This window comes from Haliotis rufescens, unplaced genomic scaffold, assembly GCF_023055435.1.
Source record: "Haliotis rufescens isolate VD_foot unplaced genomic scaffold, xgHalRufe1.0.p SCAF_6, whole genome shotgun sequence".
NCBI lineage: Eukaryota > Metazoa > Mollusca > Gastropoda > Lepetellida > Haliotidae > Haliotis > Haliotis rufescens.
The window spans coordinates 31,493,305-31,519,244 of record NW_025964334.1 but is presented as its reverse complement, the minus strand read 5'-3'; the positions used below and the strand labels follow the sequence as shown (position 1 = coordinate 31,519,244).

The following is a 25,940-nucleotide window of genomic DNA, read 5'->3' as shown; positions in this document are numbered from 1 at the left end:
CTCTATCGAAACATGGCGCTGAGAAGAAGGGGTAGTTTCTTTCGGACACTGAAAAATGTTGAACCTGAATACGACAATGTCACAATGGACAGAGGAATATCTGCAGCTGCACAGAACAAATGGGTATTTGAAATTGCCTGGGAAGTTGCGAACAAAGGTAAAAGATAGTGCACATTGAGGACACGTACGAAACATGGTCACTGCCTGAGTTACGTGCGCTTATATATATTATCAGACCCGTCGGTTCAATGTAGGGAGCCTACCTATACAGTATGACCGTGTCACCGTAAGTGACCCATATTGAAGTTGTGAAAAATAGACCATGTCACGAACCCAGTCATGCATAAGACTATCTTGTTAACAAAACGTAAATGTTTTATCCGATGAATGGTACAACTGGCATGTCATGAATAGGAATGTAGGACTATAGGCCTATATATAAATAGGCACTAATATTTCAATTATAATCAAATTTCCTCATTTTTTAATTAGAATAATCTTCACCATACATTTTGCATTGGAGCCACTTTGACATACTGTTAATGTTTCATTAAAATGTCTGGAAGCTCGAAAGAGAATTGAAATACCATGATTAGGCCTACACCTCATTGAATCTGACCACCTCATCGGACCTTTGTGAAACAATAAGCAAATGCACTCAAATCGGCCTGGGAAAAACATTTGAGTCGATTTCTGTTGGTCCATAAATATGCATGAATTTAGCTGAAATATCCTGTGTGGGAAATAGAACATGCATGTTGATTTACGTCGTCTTACAGTGTGCGCCACATGATCACAGTCACCGTTTCAGTTAAACAAGTTACATTTTATATAATTTCTACTATTACATTCGTATATTATATCCGGAGCGGTTGGGTTAGTAGTTAAAGCATTCGCTCGTCATGCCAAAGACCCGGGTTCGATTCCCGACATGGGTACAATGTGTGAAGCCCATTTCTGGTGTCTCCCGCCTTGATATTGCTGGAATATTGCTAAAAGCGGCGTAAAACCGTACTCAATCACTCACTCACTCACTCACTCATATAATAAAATCCATTATAATAAAAAAGATATGGTTTTTAATCAAAGTGTCATCTTAAACCAATATTCACCAAAATCAATCCACACATGTTTATAAATAACACCATTTAGTATGGATTTTGTGACATATTCAGGTTATGCATGTTTGAAAAAAGTGGTAAATGAGGTTGTAAATTGTATTTTCAGGGAGAAATGACAGACAAATTGTAAGTAATAACTGAACTAAGTATGTACATGATGATGGATTTGGTTTATAATGTTAATATTTCTCCCTTATAATTAAGACAAGCAAAAGTAAAACACATTGCAATCATGTGTGCGCTATGATGGGATGTTGGTGATAACTCGTCGCTAGCCAGTAGATCAGGTAGAATTTCTCTAATTACTCTGGGTATAAACACAAGAATCAAAGTATGCACCTAGGGTAATCTACAGAGTAAAATGTAAATGACATGATTATATTTTTATTATTGCTTTCTTACACTCAAAGTGATTATTTTCATCACAGTACTTATATCACTTTAATATGAGACGTTAAATCACTTTGTTCAAATGATCTTCATAGAGAAACTTAAGAGACATGTGCAACTTGAGTTGTCATCATGCCAATGTACACTACTGCTGTGAGCATGATGGTATCAAAAAGTCAAGTTTCCACACTTGCTGAACTAGACTGGTATTTGTGGGCTCGAATGTCGCGCCACCAGTGGCTATTATGAGTTATGTCCTTTCTAATAGACTATGTTCCTCCTGTTGACCAGTCAGCGTCCACTTCTCATATCACTTGCATTTGGTTCCAACAATATGGCGACGCTCAGTCAAGATGATATGATAGATAATCTAGATCTATAATGTATTAAAAAGGGTCTTACTTCCCGAAGTGTATCAGATCATGTGACCACCTTGATTAAAAACATGAAACATTTGAAAATATGATGGTACACATGCTTTGCAAAACCTGGAATTTACAGTGTACGAAACGGATGTTGATTTTGTTACGCGATTTGGAATGGACTAAGCTCAGACTTGTCTCAGGAAGATGAGGAAGACCCAGCACTATGATGATGATGATGTATGATGTCATAGTAAATGATAGTGTAGTGTAGATGTAACCGAATTTCACAATCTACTGTCTTAATTTTTGTCAGTGACTTCTGTCAAATAGATATTTCCACACTTACTATACTAACAGCGATAGTTAAGTTAAGATCACGAAAACCTTAAGAATGGTTTTATTTTTTATATAACATGTATGACGTTAAAAGATGGTACTTGTTGTTACCCTGTCTGGCGCTCGGCATTAGGGGCTACAACAAGGAGTGGTCGGCTCAGAGTCAGTATACTGTGTCTGAGTCGGGTATTCATGTTAAACTGCAGCATGGTATCTCAGTGAGCCCGCACTATAAATCGGCATCAGTCCGGACTAGTACAAGCAGCCACACTCACACGTGCATGCACGTCGCTATATAAGTCACCTTAGTGCAATAATCTTGGACGTGACGTTAAACCCCATTTCACCTCACCTCACCTATCACTCGGCCTACACCTGATATGGGTATAGCCTGTTTGACCTCAATGTTATTCTCCTCCCCTACCTCCCCAGAGACTGACCTACATATTGTCACAGGTGCTGCCCTATATATATATATGCAGAACAATAAGTAACCTTGGTAGTGTACTGCAGGGGTTAATCGAAGCAGTCTCAGAGGCCAATAATTGAGCCCAGGTATACAGAAAATGTTGGTAATAGTTCCCAATTTACAGTGGAATTAAATATTTACTATTTGTATATACATGCATTATATCTACAGGTAAAACTAATGTTGTTAATTAGGGGTGTGTGGTATTATTGGTATATCGGTAAATCAAGGTTCATTCTTTCTACGATACGTATACCAATATCATTTTTTCATGCTTGATATATCTGGCAATCCCATAAAGTGAATTTTATGATGTGTTTAATGTTGTATACTTGCCCAATGCCTTCGCTGCCCCCGACCAATCATCCGGGGCCCCAAGATGGCTGTGTATTTACTTACTGAGTAAACATTATGTTGTACCAACATCTTGTTTTGTTCCATTTATGAACTTCAATTCATACCTTAACGTATCAGATTGCTTCTGAATTAAAAATTTAGAATATAATGATATGTATCGCAATAATAATGTGCATTGCAATATATTGATACACTTTAAACCTCAAATACCCATCCCCATAGCTAATTAATGTCCATTTCTCTACCAATGAGAACCGTTATTTAAAGTACAAGATTTTCAAGTCCAACTTGTGGTACATTAGAATACATTGGTTTATGTGACAATTTCTACTTGAATTACACCTCCACGAAGAAGAAAGTAGTTGCACAAATTACCCTTTCAAACAGGAACGTAACCCCAATTAAGTGAATATCCACAACCGACATGGCTTGTTTGTCATATGTGTGTAAATTGTTACACTCAATATCCTATGTTAGGGGTCCAATGTCATGTAAATATAGAAATTTATTAAATTTTATATCATTGCATTGAATTCAATGGTAAAATATCTCTACATTAGAGATGATAAGAACTTTTTGTGTCCATTATTGTGAATCAGGATCCAAAAATCAAGGCTTTTAGATCATCCCTAATTTTGTTTTGTTTTTAATCATATATATTACACGTTTAATAGAAATGATTGCTTGAGATGAACAATACACAATGATAAAAATTCTTGAAAATTGGCAAAGGCAAAAAGAAAAACAGCTTATTTTGTGGTAACTTTCACTGATAGGTATGAGTCAGTAGGGAGCTAAATATAACAGGTCGGACTCTGTGACTTGGTTGGTGATGTGTCAACATGCCCCGACAGTGTGGATCTTTACACATAATATCAATTACTGGGTTAGGCTTAAAAAAATAAATAATCCGTTGTGTACCATCAACCTGGGAAAGGGTCTCGCTACATAAACAAGCATACAAGCTCCTATTGCTGCCATGACCATAACACGTGATGTGCAGTGAAGCAGTGCGCATGTCAAGGGTAGTAACTGTGTGCTATATTGAATTGCATAGTTTTTAAGTATTAGGAATTTTTAAATTTTTATAATATAAAATAAAAACGAAACGTGCGGCAGACTTTATGACGATGCAGGCGGTGGCTGAGAACCAAGACTATTGATCTTTTTAGCCTTATTTGCAATTGATTATTTACACCATAAACACATGCCAATGTGAGTGTTTGTAGTATGACACCATACTTAGGTATATTCCGTCTGTATGAATTGATGATTGTCTATAAATATTCAAGTTTGGACCAGACAATCCAGTGATTACCATCATGATCATCAATCTACGCAATTGGGATACAATGAGATACATGAACTAAGTCAGTGAACCTGACCCCCTGATTCCGTTAGTCACCTCTTATGACAGACACAGATTGTTAAGATACAATAACACGCAATCAAACGAGTGCCTCTCATGACAAGCATAGGCGGCTGGGTAGCTGTATTCTTATCAGAAATCCTCAATGTTCTTGAGACCTGTGAAGATCCGGGGTAGAATAGGTCTTCAGCAACCCATGCTTGCCGTAAAAGACGACTATGCTTGTTGTAAGAGGGGACTAACAGGATCGGGTGGTCAGGCTCGCTGACTTGGTTGATGCATGTCATCGATCCCAATTGCGTGGATCGATGCTCATGATATTAATCACTGGATTGACTCAATTATTTACAGACCACTGTCATATAGCAGGAATATTGCTGAGTGCAGCTTTAAACAACAAACCAACCAACAACCAATCAATGTTCTTGATTTAACTGCTTTATTTTAGACATGTTGCCATGTTGTTTCAGTGGGTGGAATCTACACTGTGATCAAAACTAAGGCCCCCACGACGGTTGAGGAGCTGGGAGAACAGTACTGTCTGATGGGGCCGTACAACGAGTCCTGTGTCCGAACTGAAGTGGAGATTCTAGAGCCACACAATTCTGTGTTTAAGGAGAGCATACAAGCAATGCGGGATGCAGGTATTAAGGTGAGTATTGCTATGTTTACAAGGACCTTGCATATAACGTGTCCCCCTATAGAAGCCTTCAATGTCAGTGCTAATTGCCTTACACAAGGAGGGAGTACTTTCGAAATAACTGTAGGCCTGGCCCTGGTAGATCTCCAGTCGGATGAGTAGCTTCAATTTTGTTGGAATCCATATGGTCTGCAGTAAACTGACGTGTTCCTGTATTTGTCCACATAACCTGTTTTTTTTTTATTCATTTTTCTTGACAAACATTCTCAACCAGTCAATGGACATACTTGCACTTTAATTTCCTGAATCTGCAGCTTGTGCAATTGCTTATGCTGTTATGATTATGGTTATATAAATATATACTACTCAAATGAAGTTAAAGCACACCCAATTCTTTCCAAGTACTACACTTTATCTGTCAAGACATGACATGTCCATTGTAGATTGTTATAGACTGACACATCTGACCAATAAACTAATTTTCCTTATGAACAATGTTAATTGATTTGCTAGATAAACACAAACGTTGCACATACGCTAATCCATGTTCAGAAGTTTGTCAAGAGCTATTGTTACAGTAATCCCCTTAAACCGGCACTCATCTTTTCAGAAAACAATGCCAGCATAAAGTAGGAAATCAGTGACTTGGCCTCATACTCAGTTCCAGTATCCAGTATCTGTGTCGTGTTTACTCGTATTTCAGTATGCGACCAATGTCCATGTTCACCGTACTTTCTGGACCCGTGAAGATCTGGGGTACAATAGGCCTTCAGCAACCCATGCTTGCCATAAAAGGTGGCTATGCTTGTCATAAGAGGCGACTAACAGGATCGGGTGGTCAAGCTCACTGACTTGGTTGATGCGTGTCCCAATTGTGTACCGTATATTCATGCTTATGATGTCAGTCACTGGATTGTCTGGTCAAGCCTCGAATATTACAGACCGCTGTCATACAGCTGGAATATTGATGAGTGAGGCGTTAAACAACAAACAAAGATACAAACAGTGCCAGTATCCGAAACAGACAGATGATTTATATTAAAATTAAGTTTTTGTCGGACCTGAAATAAATGCTGGTGTATAGAGATTGCCAGACCACTCAGATGCTAGTTTATACTGAGTCCACTGTCTACATACCTGTCTGCTACGTGGGTACAATGTGTGAAGAACATTCTTAGGGTCCACTATTGTGAAATGGCAGGAAAGATGTTTCTGATGGCAAATCTCCAGCTCATGATAAAAAAAAATAGCTGATTGTTTAAATGTGTGTTTTGTCTCAGGTTTTCTTTGGTCGTTGGCTGATTGATGGATATCCTAAAGTGATCCTGTTCGACATCGGCTCTGCAGCCTGGAAGCTGGATGAGTTTAAACACGAGTTGTGGGAGAAGTCCAACATCGGCATACCATGGCATGATCGTGAGGCAAATGATGCTGTAATATTTGGTGCACTGGTATGCTGGTTCCTAGAAGAGGTATGTTAGGCCTAGACACACGTTTGTCAATTCAACAAAGGTTATTGTAGGGCAAAAGTGTGACCGAGCAACCTTTGCTTGTTGTAAGAGGCCACTAAAATGGATCAAGTGGTCAGGCTTAGTGACTTGCTTGATTGCATGTCATTTGTGCCTTACTGCTTGGGTTGTTACTCATAATGTCAACCACTGGTTTTCTCAGACCCAGACTTGATTATTTGAAGGTCAACATGATATGGCTAAAATACTGCTGACTGTGGTGTTAAACAGCATTCATTCACTCACATACAGTCATGACAAAAGCAGGTACTTTTAACATCTGTAATACTTGTAATACACTAATGGTTATGAACAATGATGATCATTGACTGATTTGTGGAATTGGTGGACTGTCACAAATTAATGATGATAACATCCCAACCAATACCCAGGGTAGCCTTGTGGTTGAAGTGTTTGCTTGTCTTGCCAAAGGTTCAGCTTGGATTCCCAAAAGGTATTATTCTTGGTGCCCAACTGCCATGTCCACATCACTGAAATATTGCCGACAGTCTTAAAACCACACTCTCTCACTGAGTCCAACATCGATGCACAACACATACAATATCTCCATATTATCTTTCCCAGTTCCGCAACCGCCTGTCCGGTGAGCCCCTGGTCATCTGCCACTTCCACGAGTGGCTGGCTGGAGTGGGCCTCCTCTACACCCGCACCAGGAAACTAGATGTCAGCACCATCTTCACAACTCACGCCACCCTCCTGGGCCGATATCTGTGTGCAGGAAAACTGGACTTCTACAATAATCTTGATAGTGTGAGATATTACCACTGCATTAGCTTACGCTTGAGGTACATTCACTCAGATTACAAGTCAAATGTTTGTAGTTTGGATGGTCAGACTTGGTGACTTGGATGGTTGTGTGTCATCAGAGCCCAACAGCGTGCTCATGACATCAATCACTTGATTGTCTTGTCCAGACTTGATTATTTACAGGCTGCCGTCATAGAGCTGGGATATTGCTGAGTGTGGCGTTAAACAAACAAACAAACTAACAAGCAAACATCATGTTGCACAGTCACTGAGGTTTCAATAACAAATTAACAAAACTTACCTAAGGAAGAGAATATATTGATGCTAACTTCTTTAATATAAGTTGACATCCATAAATTCTCTTCCTTTTGTGTATCATTTCTAAATGCCTGTCAAAAACTTACCTGTTCTAGATGAAACTGTGTATCAACTGAGAAGGACTGTTGTGTCTGGTATGTAAAGACATCTTCAGGTTAATGTTTTTGTTCCATAGTTCAACCTAGATAGGGAGGCCGGAGACCGGCAGATCTATCACCGGTACTGTATGGAGCGGGCAGCCGTACACTGCGCTCACGTCTTCACCACTGTGTCCGACATCACTGGCGTAGAGGCGGAACATCTACTTACACGCAAACCAGGTGCAGATAGATTCTTGTCTTGGAGTCAGCCCGTGTGATGAATGATGGGTCAGACGAGGTCTCCAAAATACCTGCTTGTCATAAAGGTTGACCAGTTTGGGGATCGGGTGTCAGCTTGACCTTTCTCATTTGTCATACATAACAGTGGATCACTGCTCGTGGCATCATCCACCAGTTTGTCTTGATTATTTAAGGTGGTCATTGTATTTCTCAAAGTCTTATCCTTCTTCCTTTTGCTCTTTACATATGGACGGTCATGAGGTAAGCTTACTATACAGACAAAATATCACTTGACCAATGAGATAGAAGTATTGCCGTGTCATGGGTTCTCAGACACTTAGAAACATTTGTAATTTTCTTGTTAATCACAAGAACAACTGTAAAACGTCTCACTCATTCATCAGTTGAGTATTTGATATGTCTGTGTGATGTCACACCCCTTATTTTTAGCAAGAGTAATCGCGATAAACATGGCCGTCCAAACACATATGATGTCAAATGAACCTATGATCCAACGGTAAACACTCACATTGGTTTACAATTCCCAATAGTCCTACTAAAGGTATCTATAAGAAATCTGATACTCATCATAATTATCATGACCACCTGTAGCTCAATCTTTGACACAACCTGTGAAGATCCAGGGTAGTACTGGTCTTCAGCAATCCATGCTTGTCATAAGAGGCGACTAACAGAATCGGATGGTCAGACTCGCTGACTTGGTTGATGCATGTCATCGTATTCCAATTGCATGGATCGATACTCATGATATCAATCACTGGATTGCCTGGTCCAGACTCGATTATTTACAGACTGCCATTGTATAGCTGGAATATTGTTGAGTGCGGAGTTAAACAACAAACAAACAAACAAACAATCTCGACACAAGCTGTTATTCAAGGCTACAAAACGTTGACAGCACTGTCATTTGATATATAATGTTTCATTCTATTTCCAGATGTGATCACTCCCAATGGGTTGAATGTGATCAAGTTCAGCGCTATCCATGAGTTTCAGAATCTACATGCTGTATACAAGGAGAAACTCCACGAGTTTGTTCGCGGTCACTTTTATGGGTAAGCTGGCCTTTTTTGTTTGACATAGAAGACATTGCAGCGATGTATGAAGCTGAAAGTAGTTCCTTCTAGGCGACCTCACATACATATTTATCAGATCGTGATACTATGTTTGTTTGTTTGTTTGTTTTGTATTGGCAGTGTTACACCCCCACTCACTCACTATATAAGGTCTTGAATCCTGTGAGAAAGGCAGTGTTAAACCTGACTCACTCATTATATAAGCCTTGAATCCTGTGAGACAGGCAGTGTTACACCCCACTCACTCACTATATAAGGTCTTGAATCCTGTGAGACCGGCAGTGTTACACCCCACTCACTCATTATATAAGGTCTTGAATCCTGTGAGACAGGCAGTGTTACACCCCACTCACTCACTATATAAGGCCTTGAATCCTGTGAGAAAGGCAGTGTTACACCCCACTCACTCACTATACAAGGTCTTGAATCCTGTGAGACAGGCAGTGTTACACCCCACTCATTCACTATATAAGGCCTTGAATCCTGTGAGACAGGCAGTGTAACACCCCACTCACTCATTATATAAGGCCTTGAATCCTGTGAGAAAGGCAGTGTTACACCCCACTCACTCATTATATAAGGCCTTGAATCCAGTGAGACAGGCAGTGTTACACCCCACTCATTCACTATATAAGGCCTTGAATCCTGTGAGACAGGCAGTGTAACACCCCACTCACTCATTATATAAGGCCTTGAATCCTGTGAGACAGGCAGTGTTACACCCCACTCACTCATTATATAAGGCCTTGAATCCTGTGAGACAGGCAGTGTTACACCCCACTCACTCATTATATAAGGTCTTGAATCCTGTGAGACAGGCAGTGTTACACCCCACTCACTCATCATATAAGGCCTTGAATCCTGTGAGACAGGCAGTGTTACACCCCACTCACTCACTATATAAGGTCTTGAATCCTGTGAGAAAGGCAGTGTTACACCCCACTCACTCATTATATAAGGCCTTGAATCCAGTGAGACAGGCAGTGTTACACCCCACTCACTCATTATATAAGGCCTTGAATCCTGTGAGACAGGCAGTGTTACACCCCACTCACTCATCATATAAGGCCTTGAATCCTGTGAGACAGGCAGTGTAAAACCCAACTCACTTGCTATATAAGGCCCTGAATCCTGCTGAGATAGGCAGTATTTATTACACCTGACTCTCTCTTCTTACAACACCCTGAATCCGACACATGGGCAGTGTGTCTGATCTTGTTGTTTGTTATTGCAGGCATTACGACTTTAACCTGGACAAGACATTGTACGTGTTCACTGCTGGCCGTTACGAGTTCTCCAACAAGGGGGTGGATATGTTTATTGAGTCACTGGCTCGATTGAACCACTATTTGAAGGTATTGTGTAATGTTTAAGTTTTTAGTTTACCTGAACCAAAGCCTCAAATGAACTTAAGTCTCATTGCATTGTTTATCTTCCATTCCTCTGTCTGAAACCAAAGGTGTATGCCTTAATGGAAGCCATATTGTCATTTTTGCCCATTACCCACAACATAAATTTTGTCGTTTGTCTGGTCATTCGTCCAATGTTAATTTACATTTTTGACGTCTCACCTAAAACTAAAACACATGTGAAGCTGAAGTTTTGCATGACTTATCCATGCTATGGTGTTTTAATATAATCCAACTGTGAACTGATTGTATTCTGCTAAGCGTATTTATATAAGATATTTGTGTTGTGTCAGACTTTTATACAAGGCTTATCCTCCCCTGTGTATTGTGTAAGGCTTATTGTCCATCTGTGTATTGTGTAAAGCTTATCCTCCCCTGTGTATTGTGTAAGGCTTATTGTCCCCATGTGTACTGTGTAAGGCTTATCTTGCCCTGTGTGCTGTTTAAGGCTTATCTTGCCCTGTGTACTGTGTAAAGCTTCTCTTGCCCTGTGTGTTGTGTAAGGCTTATCTTGCCCTGTGTGTTGTGTAAGGCTTATCTTGCCCTGTGTTTGTGTAAGGCTTATCTCCTTCTATGAACTGTGTAAGGCTAATCTTGCCCTGTGTTCTGCGTAAGGTTTATCTTGCCCTGTGTTTGTGTAAGGCTTATCTTGCCCTGTGTACTGTGTAAAGCTTATCTTGCCCTTTGTACTGTGTAAGGCTTATATTGCCCTGTGTTCTGCGTAAGGCTTATCTTGCCCTGTGTGCTGTTTAAGGCTTATCTTGCCCTGTGTTTGTGTAAAGCTTATCTTGCCCTTTGAACTGTGTAAGGCTTATATTGCCCTGTGTTCTGCGTAAGGCTTATCTTCCCCTGTGTACTGTTTAAAGCTTATCTTGCCCTGTGTTTGTGTAAGGCTTATCTTGCCCTGTGTTTGTGTAAGGCTTATCTTGCCCTGTGTGCTGTTTAAGGCTAATCTTGCCCTGTGTGTTGTGTAAGGCTTATCTTGCCCTGTGTATTGTGTAGGGCTTATCTTGCCCTGTGTATTGTGTAAGGCTTATCTTGCCCAGTGTATTGTGTAAGGCTTATCTTTCCCTGTGTTTGTGTAAGGCTTATCTTGCCCTGTGTACTGTTTAAGGCTGCAGGTAGTGACATGACAGTGGTGGCATTCCTCATCCTCCCGGCCAAGACCAACAACTTCAATGTGGAGTCTCTCCGAGGCCAGGCAATTGCCAAGCAGCTTCGGGACACGGTGCAACACGTACAGAACTCCGTCGGGAAGAGGATGTTCGAAATCTGTTTACGGTACAAACATTGATAAACGTGGTAAAACTTTTCAGTAGAGATAAACACTTGTTTATTTACAGTCGGACACCATTATCTCGAGATCTCTTGTCTTGAGTGGACCGATATCTCAAAGCTATTCTTAAAGGAGAAGTACAGAGGCAGTACTGATGTGTGTCTGTATGTTGCAGAGGCAGTACTGATGTGTGTCTGTGTTACAGGAGCAGCACTGATGTGTGTCTATATGTTACAGAGGCAGTACTTACATATGTCTGTATGTTGCAGAGGCAGTACTAATGTGTGTCTGTATGTTGCAGAGGCAGTACTGATTTGTGTCTGTTACAGAAGCAGTACTGATGTGTGTCTGTTACAGAAGCAGTACTTATGTGTGTCTGTATGTTATTGAGGGAGTACTGATGTGTGTCTGTGTTACAGGAGCAGTACTGATGTGTGTCTATATGTTACAGAGGCAGTAATGATGTGTGTCTATATGTTACAGAGGCAATACTGATGTGTGTCTGTGTTACAGGAGCAGTACTTATGTGTGTCTGTGTTACAGGAGCAGTACTGATGTGTGTCTATATGTTACAGAGGCAGTACTGATGTGTGTCTATATGTTACAGAGGCAGTAATGATGTGTGTCTGTGTTACAGGAGCAGTACTGATGTGTGTCAATATGTTACAGTGGCAGTACTGATGTGTGTCTGTATGTTGCAGAGGCAGTACTGATGTGTGTCTGTATGTTACAGAGGCAATACTGATGTGTGTCTGTGTTACAGGAGCAGTACTGATGTGTGTCAATATGTTACAGTGGCAGTACTGATGTGTGTCTGTATGTTGCAGAGGCAATACTGATGTGTGTCTGTATGTTGCAGGGGCAGTACTGATGTGTGTCTGTATGTTGCAGAGGCAATACTGATGTGTGTCTGTATGTTGCAGGGGCAGTACTGATGTGTGTCTGTATGTTACAGAGGCAATACCGATGTGTGTCTGTATGTTACAGAGGCAATACTGATGTGTGTCTGTATGTTGTGGGGGAAATACTGATGTGTGTCTGTATGTTGCAGGGGCAGTACTGATGTGTGTCTATATGTTACAGAGGTAATACTGATGTGTGTCTGTATGTTGCAGGGACAGTACCGATGTGTGTCTTTATGTTGCAGGGGCAGTACTGATGTGTGTCTGTATGTTGCAGGGGCAGTACTGATGTGTATCTGTATGTTGCAGGGGCAGTACTGATGTGTGTCTGTATGTTGCAGGGGCAGTACTGATGGGTGTCTATATGTTGCAGGGGCAGTACTGATGTGTATCTGTATGTTGCAGGGGCAGTACTGATGTGTATCTGTATGTTGCAGGAGCAGTACTGATGTGTATCTGTATGTTGCAGGGGCAGAACCGATGTGTGTCTTTATGTTGCAGGGGCAGTACTGATGTGTGTCTGTATGTTGCAGGGGCAGTACTGATGTGTATCTGTATGTTGCAGGGGCAGTACTGATGTGTGTCTGTATGTTGCAGGGGCAGTACTGATGTGTATCTGTATGTTGCAGGGGCAGTACTGATGTGTGTCTATATGTTGCAGGGGCAGTACTGATGGGTGTCTATATGTTGCAGGGGCAGTACTGATGTGTATCTGTATGTTGCAGGGGCAGTATACCTAATGGTGATGACCTCCTGCAACAGGATGATGTGGTGAAGCTCAAGAGATGTATATATGCAGCACAAGTAGGTTCTAGTCAATACTGGCTTGGTTTTCAGAGGTTAACACAAGTACACATACAACTAAGGTTGCCCAGTGGAGTAACACAGGGTTACATCCCAGGATACCTCTGGGGAGGTTGAGTAGCCTTGAGCTTAAAGTGTTCACTCTTCACGCTAAAGACCTGGGTTCGATTCCCAACATGTGAACAACGTGTGAAGCCAATTCTGGTGTCCCTTGCCATTATATTGCTGGAATATTGCTGAGTGAGGCGTAAAACCATACTCCCTCACATAGCGAGAATGTGTCACTTTGGCTTCCCTTCCATCATAAACGGGCGTACTGTACAAAGTGGTGTCAGACGCAACTCACTCATGTGACTGAGATCTAGCTGAGAGTCTTTCCAACACCTGTAAGTATTGTACATAATAGACCACCTTCGGGGTCCAGTGGATAGAGCGTTTGCCTGGAGAATGGAAGTTTGGTGGTTCGATCCCCAGGCCACATCAAACCAAAAGATGTTAAAAGGTGGTACTTGTTGTTACCCTGCCTCTCGTTTGGCATTAAAGGGATAAAGCAGGGACTGGGAGGCTGAGTGATGTGGTGTCTCATGTTCATCGCTATGTAAGTCCAATAATCTTGAACACGACGTTAAGCCCCATTTCACCACACCTTGAACATAATGCATCATTAAATGGGTATGCTTAGAATTCTACCCCTTTTCCTAGACATTATACAAATGCAGGATTGCTATCTACATGGAAATAATTCCAAATACCATATGGTTTTAGTGCTTGTATGCTTAAAGGCTTTCTAGTTTGATTATTATCAATAGCCATTTTCTCACAGTTGGAGACCTCTATAACATGTAACAGTAAAACTTGGATATAACAAACTAGAAGGGACTGGCGAAATCAGTTTGTTATATACATTGTTCGTTATGTACGTTTTCGCTTGCAAACATCTGCCACCTTGGATAAAACAAAAAACCAATACACATGATTGCAGCATTGACTTGTATTAACAATGATCTCTTAAAAGCATTCAATTGATAACATTTCATAACATTTTTAGAACATTGTTTGATTGTGTTGATTCGTCACTGATTGCGTAGAGCCAATTGTCAGTGACACTTGACACTGAGTGACATTTCTCGATTCGCTAAACACGTCACTAATTTGTGGTATTTGGGCTTGTCAGGGATCTGATATCAGATATTTTATATGATAATATATAGGGGATAAATCAGGGATTTTGTAACAGTTTGTGGTATCCGTTTGTTCGCTCTATCCGTGTTCGTTATATCCGTGTTCTACTGTACATAATTTTGTAAATTTTTTAAGATCTTGTTCGTGGCTTTTTACATGTGTAACATGTGTGTTTTTCAGCGTCACAGTCTTCCCCCTATATGTACTCATAATGTAGTTGATGACCATGACGACAAGGTGCTCAACGCACTGCGGAGGTGTCAACTGTTTAACAAGAGAGAGGACAGGGTTAAGGTAATGTCTTCTTGCAAGTCATTCCGTGACATATGATTGGCTAACAAAGCAGTTTCATTTGCATTTATGTTTCCATAAACTGAAAAAGAAACAGGCCACGCCCATAAATGGAATGTCGTTTTCTTGTCTTATAATAGAATGGGCCGTACTTGTGTTCGTTATCCTCTGAGCGATGTCACCAATTTCAGACTGTTGTCTTCAGTTGTTTGTGTGTTGATGATTACATAAGCGGTCTGAAGGTCTTATTGTTGACATTAGAATTTGTAAGAATTGATTTCAATATGTTTGGGGGTTCATGGAGTAATGGACATAAAACTATTGTGAACATTTCTTTTACATTTCTGGATTTAATCACTGTACATACTGTTTTTTTGTTTATACCTCCATAAATGCAAAAAAAACGTCAATTAATCAACAGCAGTTTGTTTTCAATGGTATATTCTACTCACTGTAAAGTCTGCAGCATGTTTTGTTTTTATTTCCATTTTTTTTTAAAATACAAAAATCCTAATACTTGAACAAACAATGCAATCCAATATATCACGCAGTTACTTCCCTTTACATGGGAATGGCTTTACTGCGCATCTTGTGTTATGGTCTTGGCGTGAATAAGAGTTTGTATGCTTCTTTATGTAGGGAGGTTCTTTCCCAGGTTGATGGTACACAACTGTATATATGGTTACATAGCAAATTTAGTAAGCAAAACAAACAAAAAACACCGCCCACACTATTCTCAAGTCATTGCCTGAGAGCTAATTCTTTTATTTTTTTAAGCTTAAGGTATGCTAGTAGCAATGTTTTTAGTTTTGGGAGTTGTTTGACCATCTCCATTGAAACTCCGAAGATAACCCAGATAAATAAAATATTTTAAATCTTAAGCCATTGAAGAACGAGAAGATTTGTTTCTCTGTTTGTTTTGAAAGTAAGTTTTCCTCCATTAATGTGAGATTTGTTGTTCCAGGTTATATTTCATCCAGAATTTCTTAATTCCACTAATCCACTTTTTGGTCTGGATTATGAAGACTTTGTGAGAGGTTGCCATCTAGGAGTGTTCGCCTCCTATTATGAGCCGTGGGGATACACACCAGGTAGGCAACATCGGAGTGAGAGGTGCTAATAGGGTGTACAGGGATTTGCAGTGGTAGGAACTAACATTAATAGCCCACTAGTCCTTATAATGATAGCATATAGCAAAACCCTTATACAGTGATCCCTCGCTATTGTGCTCTTCGATAAAGCGCTACCTCGGTTTCTACGCGCGGTAACGCATTACTCCAAAAAATTATGTACACTTTTAATACTGAGAGTTTTACACAGACATGATTGTATTGTTGTTCGTTGTTCATTTGCACATAACACTTCTCATTGCATAATCAACCGTTTAATGCTGAATAGAGTTCTAATAATCTGTTTGAAAACATCCGCGGCAAGTCCCGGAAATATGATTGTTCTACTAGTAAACTTTTCACACTATACATCCTTTGATCTTAGAAGCGCATGCATGCAATAAAAGAGAACCACAGGCGAAGTTTATATTCTTAATTAGTGGGCAATCCAATTTGAGGCGACACTCACATGTAGTTGCCGTCACAACACGGCGGTCATTCCTTTTGATTCGGATCAAGTAACCGTATCAAACCAATTAATCTGGCTTGAAAGTGTATCTATATTTGTATGAATGTGTATGAATGCGCACATGTAATACATTCTAGTGCTGGTCAAAACTCTCGTTTTCCGTATTTTAAGCAACATGACCAATCAATGCCACTGAAACACTCTGTACTTGTGTAATGAATTGTGATTGGCTCTTCACTCATAGCATTATCGATCGATATTTTCATGTAAGTAGACTACTTTCACATTGAATGTGACAGTTAAGGCTTGTAAATAATTACAAACAGCGAAAACATAATGGATATATATTTTTACACTTTGAACGGTAAACAACTTGTATCACTGCAATGTGCAAGACAAGGTGAAGATAGTGACATTGGCCGAGTGCGCGTCTCCGCCTCGGTTAAACGGCTCATCGTCTATAACGCCCACCAATTATTTGGACCCCGTTGGTAGCATTGTAGTGAGGGACCACTGTAACAGGCAAATTTCTACTAGTCCTTATGATCCCTTAACTATTGGGTAGTTTGGCAAGGACTACAGTACTATTGACAAAAAATAACCTGATTTGACAAGTTGAAGGGGCTTGTACACCAAAAGAGGGTGTTTATGAGCAGCAAATTGTCAAAAAGGCACTCAAAATAATAAACGACGGTAGTCATATACTTCATTCCGAATATCAGTTTCTGCCTTCTGCCCGCTCACTGCACATAGCAATGCTGAAAACAGACAGGGCCCTGGAAATCATTCATACCAGCCAGTATTAGTCTTTTAAATGATTATCTGTTTACTTCTTGTTAACAGTTCGCTGTGTACAAGTCATATTCTGCCATCATCCCTTCTATTAAAGTTTACTATTGTTGCGATATAGATTTTACATGATGGCAACTGGCCCATCAGGTCGTTGGATTTTATTCCAGTCATGATACAGAGATCCTCGCTACAACACTGACTTGTGGGTCCAGGTAATTGATGAGCATTACAAATCATCAGCGGTTTAGCCGAGGTGGAGTTGTAGGGGGTAGATGTACTACCTATTGCCCTGTGGGGACCCGGGGTAGAATGGGTGGGCAAAGATAACACTGTAACAACATTGATGTTTCAGTTTTATCCTTCTGCTGTTGCTATTTAACCTCCTCATGTTAATCTCTCTCATGTATGCAAATTGTTGTTACTGTTAATCCTTCTCCTACTATGTATAATTTTGTACCATGTTAATTATTCAGTTTTGTTTGACAACGGTATAAGGATCGATACCGAAACGTCACATTTACAGTATAATAAGGAAGGGGGCACCTTTAGAATACAGCGCCACAACGTTTCATGAGGACAATCTCTGCTGTAGGTCACATGTCGCTAAGACAAGCAACATTTGTGAGGATTTTGTGATTTTGTCAGACATGAACTCGCGACTTTCGGATTGTTAGCCTATGCCTGAGACGTTACGAAACTGAATTGAAAGGATCGAAAACACTTACGAAGGATATGGGTAGGCATCGTGTCTCGTGATTTTAGTCTACAGACACTTACAGGTGATCCTGATGCCATTTGCCACTCTCGTCCCATTTCATAATCTACAAGATATCGAATGGTGAGGAATGACATGGCGCAAACAGAAAACAGTGTCTGACATCGAAGTATGCAAGAATGACATGGTAGTTAATAATTCGTACGGTGATTTTGTGACAGAAAAGAGAGAACACTGTAAGGATAATGTGAATCATAGTAAGGAATAAGGGAGGCAGCTCGTTTTGCCCCGAGTTGACTTCTGAATCATTTGTAAACAAATGTAGCAGATGAACGTGTTTTGGGTGGTAGTTCCAGGACAGTTTCCTGTAGCCAAAGTACAGACCTCCTCAGTAGATAGTGTTCAGAATTGATGTTTGGATGTGTGCAGTGTCAAAAATTATATACCTAATAAACTGCATTCTGTGTCTAAGAATGAAAAGTACTGAATCAGAAAACTAATATATGTATATTAGTTCCCATTTATGATCTTTATAGCTGCAGGATTTAAGTTGAAAATAAAAGTGCTGTTGTAAACTAGTGGTGGCTATAAAATGAGCCGTTGCAGGTTATGTTCAGTAAACAAATATCAAAAACTCTAAACATCACTGGGCTTATTAAATGACAATGTGTGTAGGGGTGATAGATCACTGAGAGGAGCTTATGCACACTCGATGACTGCCCCAACCTTGTGTGCTAGGCTGACTTCACAGGGCATTGTTTCGCCGGTGTGTTTTGCAACAAAATTTCACAGTATTGTGACATGTTTATAAACTTTGTGGTGCTGAATCATAACGGTATGCCTAGAGAAGGTGTTATCCAATAATAGTGTCTACTTTGTCAGGACCATTTAGTTTGTGGGAACCAAACTTGATATTTTGCAGACCACTGTCACTTTGCCTGACTATTGTTGACTGAAGTGTAAAACAGCCAAAATGGGCGGTCGGGTAGCCTAGTGGTTGAAGCGTTTGCTCGTCACGCCGAAGATCCGGGTTCGATTCCCGACATGGGTACAATGTGTGAAGCCAGAAAGATTTTTTATCTTCTTTAAATGATTTCTTTAAAAAAGCAGATCTAGTTAGCCAGACACAATATTTTCATCATTTCTTGAAAGAGCAGGTCTAGTTAATCAAATGCTTCTTATCATTCCTTGCCATTGCTGACTCTTCTCCCTCGTCTCTCCAGCGGAGTGCACAGTGATGGGTATCCCCAGCATCTCCACCAACCTGTCAGGCTTCGGCTGCTTCATGAATGAACACATAGCAGACCCCAAGTCCTATGGTATCTACATTATAGACAGGAGGTTCAAGTGCCCTGAGGACTCTATCAAGGAGCTGGCTCAGGTGGGTCTGGTATCTCCCTCCATGTTGTGAAGCATGGATGGTTGTGTGCTCAAGGGCACCACAGACTAGCATGGGAGGTTGTCTGCTCAAGGGCACTACAGACTGGCATGGATGGTTGTGTGCTCAAGGGCACTACAGACTGGCATGGAAGGTTGTGTGCTCAAGGGCACTACAGACTGACATGGGTGGTTGTGTGCTCAAGAGCACTACAGACTAGCATGGGTGGTTGTGTGCTCAAGAGCACTACAGACTGGCATGGATGGTTGTGTGCTCAAGGGCACTTCAGACTAGCATGGATGGTTGTGTGCTCAAGAGCACTACAGACTAGCATGGGTGGTTGTCTGCTCAAGAGCACTACAGACTAGCATGGGTGGTTGTGTGCTCAAGAGCACTACAGACTGGCATGGATGGTTGTGTGCTCAAGGGCACTACAGACTGACATGGGTGGTTGTGTGCTCAAGAGCACTACAGACTAGCATGGGTGGTTGTGTGCTCAAGAGCACTACAGACTAGCTTTGGTGGTTGTGTGCTCAAGAGCACTACAGACTAGCATGGATGGTTGTGTGCTCAAGGGCACTTCAGACTGACATGGGTGGTTGTGTGCTCAAGGGCACTTCAGACTGACATGGATGGTTGTGTGCTCAAGGGTACCACAGACTGACATGGGTGGTTCTGGGCTCACGGGTACCACCAGTTTGCAAATTTTGAATCGACCAAGTTGTGATTCAGTGATATATGTTTGTGTCAGCCATTTGGAAAACATGGGTCACATGCACATTTTGATCTTGCGCCTTAGACATATTTACTTTCTCGTGTATTGCAGCACATGTTTGACTTCACGTGCCTGTCACGGAGACAGAGAATTATACAGAGGAACCGCACAGAGCGACTGAGCGAGCTGCTGGACTGGAGAAACCTCGGGATCGTAAGTACACATACAGATAAACAGACAGGCTGGCAGACGCTCTACCACTGGGGGCAGTCTTTTTGGAAAAGGGACATCAACAGCTTGTACCATGTTGTTTCAGTATTACGTTTAGCTATTCATCTCCATCATTACATCAATATTTCCTCTATACATGAGACCTTGTTGTTTCAGTATTACCGGAAGGCCAGGTCACTAGCCCTGCAGCAGACCCATCCAGATGCGTGCTTGGAGGACAGTCTCTCGGTGAGTACAACACATCAACATTCAGCTATTCATCTCCATTACTACGTCAATACTTCTCTTATACAAGAAGGGGCAGTCAGGTAGCCTAGTGGTTAAAGCATTCGCTCGTCACGCCAAAGACCCGGGTTTCATTCCTGACATGGGAAAAATGTGTGAAGCCCATTTCTGGTGTCCCGCGCCGTGATATTGCTAAAAGCGGCGTAAAACACACTCACTCACTCACTCACTCACTCACTCACTCACTCACTCACTCACTCACACTCACTCACTCACACTCACTCACTCACTCACTCACTCACTGTTCCTCCATTACTTGTGACTACGTGGCGAGTCACTATTTTTTAACCATTTGGTCTGAGAGGGAGGCTAGCAAGTGGTGAAACTCCAGCACCTTTAATCTTCTTCAAGCAAACTTTGCTTGTTATAAAGTGGACAGATTTTGAGACAGTGCTTGGAAATTATGATTCAGTCATTGATTGTGGCAGGGATGTGTCAGTGATGCAGATAATACCTTTCTGGACTTTCATTGTTACGGTAACATCACTATGTGCTTCTTTGGCAGAGGAGACCGCAACCAGGTTTAAAGGTGATTTGTTTGATTGTGTTGGAATTTTCAGACTTTTGTTCTTTCCTTGCTGTAAAACTTTAGTTGAATCTGATCCATCAAATTACATCATCATCCACCCAGTGGTCGATGAAGGGAATCTGTCAACTGCTCTCTCATGCATGAAAAGTTGTTTGGTAAAGCTCCAGAAGATCCCTCTGTTGTTCTGGCAGAATTCTTCAGAAGAAGAACTAACTCAATCAGCTGGTGGCAAGGCATGACTTTGACATGCACTTTAAGCAAGGCTACCCAACTTCTTGAGAATTCATTCTCTAGTTTGTTTGGGAAAATTTGTTAAAAAACTTCTACACGTTCAACTAAAGCTTACAGCATTGTTTACAGCGTTGAGTTTAAGTGATGTTTAGTTGATTATTGTTAAAATGTAACTGAGCTTTCATGCAGATATTCAAGGTACCATCATACATGCTTGTAAGGGTTTACAAACAAAAGAGTTCAAATTTTAAAAGAACTTCTACACTCTTTACAGCCACAAATTAGAAAAAAAATAATTATTTTCTATTAGTAAGCTTAGCTTTTGATAGCTCTCATGTTCAAATTCTTATCCACTGAAAAATGAAAATGATACTGAAACATAAATTGGAGTAAATCTCAATTTTATTATTGCCGTCTGTGACATCATTTCTTTAGTGCCACTGTGAGTGGTATGACGTTATAGTTGTGACATGATATAGAACTAAAGCTTTCAAGGATTGCTTGTATTTCTTACGGGATGCCCACTTCATGTTGGCTCACAAAGTAACCGTGCTACACACAGTGTCTATATACCCGGTATAAGCAATTAAAGTATACTGATTTTATGAAAATAATATTTGAGCATCAACGTTAAACTTTGTGTAATGGGTATTATTGGTGTTTCCTTATCATGCCACTCACACAAGATCTGTTACCATAGATTAGAGTGAATCATACTGTGTTTTAAATGTGTAGCAGGGTTACCAGTAGATTTAGTTAATCAAAAATTTTAACTTTTGAAACCAAATTTTGTTCTTATGTTTAATGAGGGCACTCTAAGGTGACACAATTCACTGTGCAGAGATGCGTCCATTGGGCACACCAGAAAATTTTAATCATGGGTTCAAATCGCAGTTCGCCCTGATTAAATATCTAGCTTTGTCAGAACCATTCCCGTGCTTGTGGGTTTCATCAAAGTGGTAAACATCTGAGATCTGTATCTCTTAGGTATTTCCTCCACATTAAGCTGACATGCTGTGATATTAAGAATACAGTTGTATATATATCTGGAGAAAGTTATCATGGACAATGAACTGCTCAGTTCAATGATTTGTTCCTCTTCTGATTCCAGGGCAAACACTTCCTGTATCCAAAACCAGCGTCTGAGCCACCGTCACCATCCATGTCTCGGTCATCCACACCGGCACCATCAGATGGCGAAGATGATGAAGATGAGGATGACCCTCGTTACCATGACGATGAAGCTTGAGCTACTTGTAGTATTATGTTTACAATGAGATGTACGTTGGTAAACTGCTCGACACTTTGTCACCTACACTTTGAGTAGTGTGGGGTTGGAGATGTGGTATTTGGATCTGAGAAAATGTTGACGAAACTGTGTGAATTCTGACTTTTGTTTCTTCACATTGTGTTCAAATAATAGTAGGATTTAACATAGTCAATTAATGAAGCTTGTATGTCGTCCCTGTGATTGCCTTCAATGTTCATGTGAATTTGTTGAAGTGATAAACAACATTTATATGCCTATTACCACATGTATCCCTGCCAATATTATCTGTGCTATGCTGTCTTTGACAAGTGATTCCAAAACGTGGATCTCAAAGACTTTAATACATTTATGTTTTCGAGGATTGTTACAGTTTTGTTATTCAGTCTTTGTGCTTAATACTGTTCCTATAAGCTGGAACTCAGGAACTACATCATGTCATTGTGTTGTGTCCTTATAGTTATGGTAGGCCCATTGGTCTAAAGTGCCACAGTTCAATCTGCAGAGTTGTGTCCCTTTGCTAAGCCAGGATCCAATAATTGTTGGTTTGATCACAAATTCTTAATATGATCCTTGTTGCGTCAGGCCAATGTCTTGTTGATTTTACAAAAGTGGTAAACATTTAAAAAGCCTGCATCACTTTGAGCTTTTTTCTCATATCATGTCATGACTGAAATAATGTTCAGAACTCTGTCTTAGACCAGTTTAAAATTTAGGGAAAAAAACAAACTTATTTTAGTTAAAAGATTATCATATTGAGATAAGTTTACTATAAACTATTGTTTGTTAGTTCTTTACAGCTTTGTGTGTTTACAATTTGGGCATATACATATTGAATATTGTTGTGTTTTTTTATATCAAAGCTGAATTTTTGTGACTGCACCAAACCCTGATGCTTTGAAAGTTGCAAAAGTTAGATGGGTAGTTTCCAACATATCTATGTAGGGCTAAAAAAAATAATAGTCTTGGTTCTCAGGCACTGCCCGCATTATCATAAAGTCTGCTGCACGTTTCGTTTTTATTTCCATTTTCAAAAACAAATTAAAATCTTTATATATTCCCCGTCTCGAACACATGCCCCTGGCAGTTAAGTCACACAATATTTAAGAACAACATGATTTCCCCGAAATTATTGTAAAAATAATATGGTTACATACTAGCTTGAACAACCAAAAAAGAAAAAAAACAACGCCCGCACAATAATTTCAAACGCTGTTGCCTGAGAACCTATTCTATTATGTTATTTAAGCCTAGACAATACTCAGGATCCAAACAAGACACTGTTTTACTTTCTACTGTGTCTACAGTAGAAATATATAAAACTGCATCTCATTTGCTTTTGAAATCTATCTTCCTGTATTGCATAAAATGTTATCAAAGGTAGTTTGTTTTCAATTTGATAAGCATCATAACTTGTATTTGAAAAATCAAAGTTATCAACGAGCAGTTTAGTAGATTGGTACAGCTTTTGTGATTTGTGAACACTGTGATAAATATCAACATGTCCTACTGTGTCATAAGTACATCAGTTGAGTGTGTAAATACTAGAATAGACAAAGTTAGGTTCACTAATGTGTACATCATCAATATGTGTTTGTATGTACACTATATTTCTACATCACCCGTGAGTATATACATGAAGTTGTAGCAGTATCACTCGGGGTACATGGGGTTTTTATGCGTTCCGTGTTAGGTTTTATACCACTCCCCCCCAGCTCGCCCCCAGTATAAAACCTAAGATGGGATGCGTAAAACTACACATACCCCATACCGTGTTTTAATCTGCCATTGTAAAAGAATTAAAACAAATACAAATTATGTTCTTCCACTGAGCTGAGGTTAACCTGTGCTATGTTAGTGACTTTTATGACTCCAAAAAGGCTGCAGCCTTTGCCTTGGAAGCGGGGTATAAGGGATTTATACTTCTGCTTAAAAATCCACGTGCAGCCTGTCTTTTTTGTGGCTGTGTATAAGGTATTTATTCTCCCACGCAGAAATTTATTACCCTCCCCGGCGGGATAGATAGTTGTTCATCAAGATCACATGAACCAATCAGATCTCCTCATTCTGACATGGAGGTATGATAAAACCGCATTGCGTTGTCATAGTAACACGTCTCTTTTACGTCAAGTAAATTAGTGAGGCATTCAATAACTCATGGAAGTCAAGTGACAGCTGAGTGTGTATGAATTTTGTACAAACCCTGCCATTGCTGGTATTGAAGCAGTGTGTGGAGTAGATAGCCGCCAGACGGTAGCCAGAGAAATATTGTTGTTTGTGTGATGTAATCTGAGTTCTCAGTGGTCAGAGCAATTGCTGTCTTCAATCTCGTTGAAAAACCAGGTCCTGGCTTGGTTCATTGGTTAGATTTGACTACATGGCAAAGCTGACATACCGGTATGTAATCGCAGTTGATAGGGAAACATAGTGTTTACAAGCCCATGAAGTACTGACAATGTAGTCTGTATTAATGTACTGATGGAAAGAAATATGAGAAGAAATAACAGATATGAAGGCAAGTCACATCTGTTATTGTGGCAATGTCCATCTTGTTACTCACAACTCTTATTGGTTGTTAACAACAGTTGTTAACCCCTCTTATACCAATAGGGTATGTTATGTCCATTTTGTTTCGGTGGGTCATTATTCTTCGTAATGACTACGCTCCCACAATGTGCTGAGGTTGGACGATTCTATTCAGACAAGAGGGGAGCAAGCTTTGGTTCACAGTTTTGCATTGTTGTGTAAAGCACTACGCATTCGGGGACCATGTGATATTATAAGTTGGTTAGCACTCCCTCTGCTGTGGTAGATATGGATTTCACCATTCACAGCTACTATAACACCTTGACTGTTGAAGGTCCCAGAAGATCACAAGGGATTTTGCTAGGTAGTGACAGCAGATGATGATGTAGCTAATTTTGTTCTTACCGAGACCTATATGTTTTGGTGTGTTCCCTCATTTCGTTTCATCAGTATAAAGGTGAAAAAACTGGAAATATTTTGAAAATATCACAATTAATATATTCCTTTATGTATATTTTTAGGTATGATATATAATACAGGTAGAATGTGTAGCATGAATGAACCACGGTGTATTGAACTCATTGACATAGGTCTTTATTCTTTCCTTATGGCATAACATGTCATACTGCAGGATTGGAGATACATTGATTTGTAAATAATATTTCACAACTGACGTGATATGTGATACTGTAAATCTTGAAATTAACACTAGCGTGAATTAAATGTGAAAAATGTGAGTAGTCTTTGCTCGCATTAATTAACTTTGCATTT

General features: G+C 40.2%; 1 protein-coding gene across 1 annotated transcript; it reads left to right on the top strand.

Annotated features, from left to right (window-relative positions):
• Positions 1 to 25,940, top strand: LOC124119154 (glycogen [starch] synthase-like). Its single transcript, XM_048386018.1, has 15 exons — positions 1 to 157; positions 4,878 to 5,059; positions 6,328 to 6,519; positions 7,141 to 7,326; positions 7,817 to 7,961; positions 8,920 to 9,037; positions 10,293 to 10,413; positions 11,582 to 11,748; positions 13,371 to 13,449; positions 14,812 to 14,925; positions 15,887 to 16,013; positions 19,231 to 19,388; positions 20,212 to 20,313; positions 20,488 to 20,559; positions 22,488 to 25,940. The coding sequence occupies exons 1-15, from the start codon at positions 13 to 15 to the stop codon at positions 22,623 to 22,625; spliced, it is 2,046 nt and encodes a 681-aa protein (XP_048241975.1). The 5' UTR covers positions 1 to 12; the 3' UTR covers positions 22,626 to 25,940.

What these genes read in the sequence shown, in the direction of transcription:
- LOC124119154 (XM_048386018.1), top strand. Translation starts at nt 13, where the DNA reads ATGGCGCTGAGAAGAAGGGGTAGTTTCTTTCGGACACTGAAAAATGTT. An exon ending in TATGCTGGTTCCTAGAAGAG is followed by an intron (nt 6,520 to 7,140) that starts GTATGTTAGGCC and finishes TATCTTTCCCAG; the next exon opens with TTCCGCAACCGCCTGTCCGG. An exon ending in GCTTGGAGGACAGTCTCTCG is followed by an intron (nt 20,560 to 22,487) that starts GTGAGTACAACA and finishes TTCTGATTCCAG; the next exon opens with GGCAAACACTTCCTGTATCC.